This window comes from Sinocyclocheilus grahami, unplaced genomic scaffold (assembly GCF_001515645.1).
Source record: "Sinocyclocheilus grahami isolate Dianchi unplaced genomic scaffold, SAMN03320097.WGS_v1.1 scaffold714.1, whole genome shotgun sequence".
In the NCBI taxonomy this organism is placed as follows: Eukaryota; Metazoa; Chordata; class Actinopteri; order Cypriniformes; family Cyprinidae; genus Sinocyclocheilus; species Sinocyclocheilus grahami.
Window position 1 is genome coordinate 353,776 of NW_015505893.1, and position 1,531 is coordinate 355,306.

Genomic DNA, 1,531 nt, shown 5'->3' on the forward strand with positions numbered 1-1,531 from the left:
CTGATCTGTCTCCATAGAAATTACCCTCGGAGCTTTGTTAATGGATCAGTGGATGTAAAGAAAAAGAAACTAGTATATATTTGTATAAGGGGATGTCCAAAAAAAAAAACCCCTTACAGTTCACATTTAAATTGCTGCACTAAACATTGCAACATGCATTACACATCTCCAAAACTCAATTAAAACATAAACTATTACATATAATTATTAAGAGTATCCTAAACAATCCTTAAATTAGGTCAGTTGTGAAATAGCTTAAAATAAGTCAATCGGCTCTTGTTTTCTGGCTATGAATTTAATTTGACTTTAAAAAAATTATAATAATAATAAAATAAAATGTCGATTACATTTATTTAAAAACATGTACTTCGTATGACACAATTGTTTAGGACGCTTGTGGAGCCAATAATTAAAATGTTTTAAAAAATATTTTCATAATAATTTAAAAACAGCATAAACATTGATCGCGAGACTAGCGCGCAGCATGATCTCCATAACAACCGAAAGACAAACATGGCCAGCCCCAGCGAGAGCCGCTCCAAACGAGTCTTTCTCAACAACATCGACTCATATTCGTCCAAATATATCGCCCAGGTAATAGAGACTAACGCTACTAGTCCGTTACATGAATTGCATTAATATCATAAACGGTGTGGTTTAATGTTGCTTTGTTCAGTTCTTGTCCTCGTGTGTCGCGGGAGAGTCGCGTAACGATGGAGAGGAGGACGAGCTCGAGCGCTCTTCAGAAGCCACGCGCTTTCAGATAGTCGGAACAGTTGCGAATAAAGCAGCGAAAGAGCTACGTTTCGCATCTGATGGATATCGGGTTCGTTTATCATTTATCATTTCTTTTGTATGATTGGTGTGTGTTTTTAATTTCTGAACTAAAATTCATTTTGATATTGAAGAAAAATCATTTAAAGAATGGAGGCTAGTTTTGGAATGTTTTATTTATTTATGTTTATCGTTTAACTTAGTAGAAAATAAGCATTATAAAACGGATAGTTCCGGTCCTTGATTCTGATTGGTTGAGCTGAAGCTGTTGTAAATTACTCTACAAACGCACACCTTTGTTTATGTTTTGCGTGTTGCTCGGCAACCACAACTGTTTCTGAGGAACTACATTGTTTGCTGGAAGAAGACTGTTTGTATTAATATCATTACACTTTATTTGCTCTGTTGTATTTTGTGAAACCTTTCTACGTATATGGAATAACCGTTTTATAAAAGCAATAAGCCCCGTGAAGCCGTGGTTTACAGTGAATTCATAACCGCTTCGCATCGTGCCTAACAACAACGCCCCTTAGCTGTTATAAATTCACTGTAAACCACAGCTAAACAGTAGCCTAAAGCAGGTTTGTTAAACAATTATTAATATTTGAAAAATTGTGTCCACCAAATCAAAGTCATGTGGTGCAACCGACATGCAAAAAAAGACATCAGTAAACAAAAAATGATAACATAGAATACCCTGCAGACCATGACCATGTTATTGTGTATAATATCACTGAACACACTGATCTCATCTCAT

At 35.4% G+C, this 1,531-nt stretch overlaps 1 protein-coding gene across 1 annotated transcript in view; it reads left to right on the forward strand.

The window, feature by feature from the left end:
• The first annotated feature begins 492 nt into the window (after positions 1-492).
• Positions 493-1,531, forward strand: part of ak7a (adenylate kinase 7a) — a 9,320-nt gene continuing 8,281 nt past the window's right edge. Inside the window, exons 1-2 of the mRNA XM_016244307.1 lie at positions 493-594; positions 677-826. Of these exons, the coding sequence (XP_016099793.1) occupies positions 514-594; positions 677-826 (231 nt within the window). The 5' untranslated portion in view covers positions 493-513. The remainder of the gene's footprint in view (positions 595-676; positions 827-1,531) is intronic.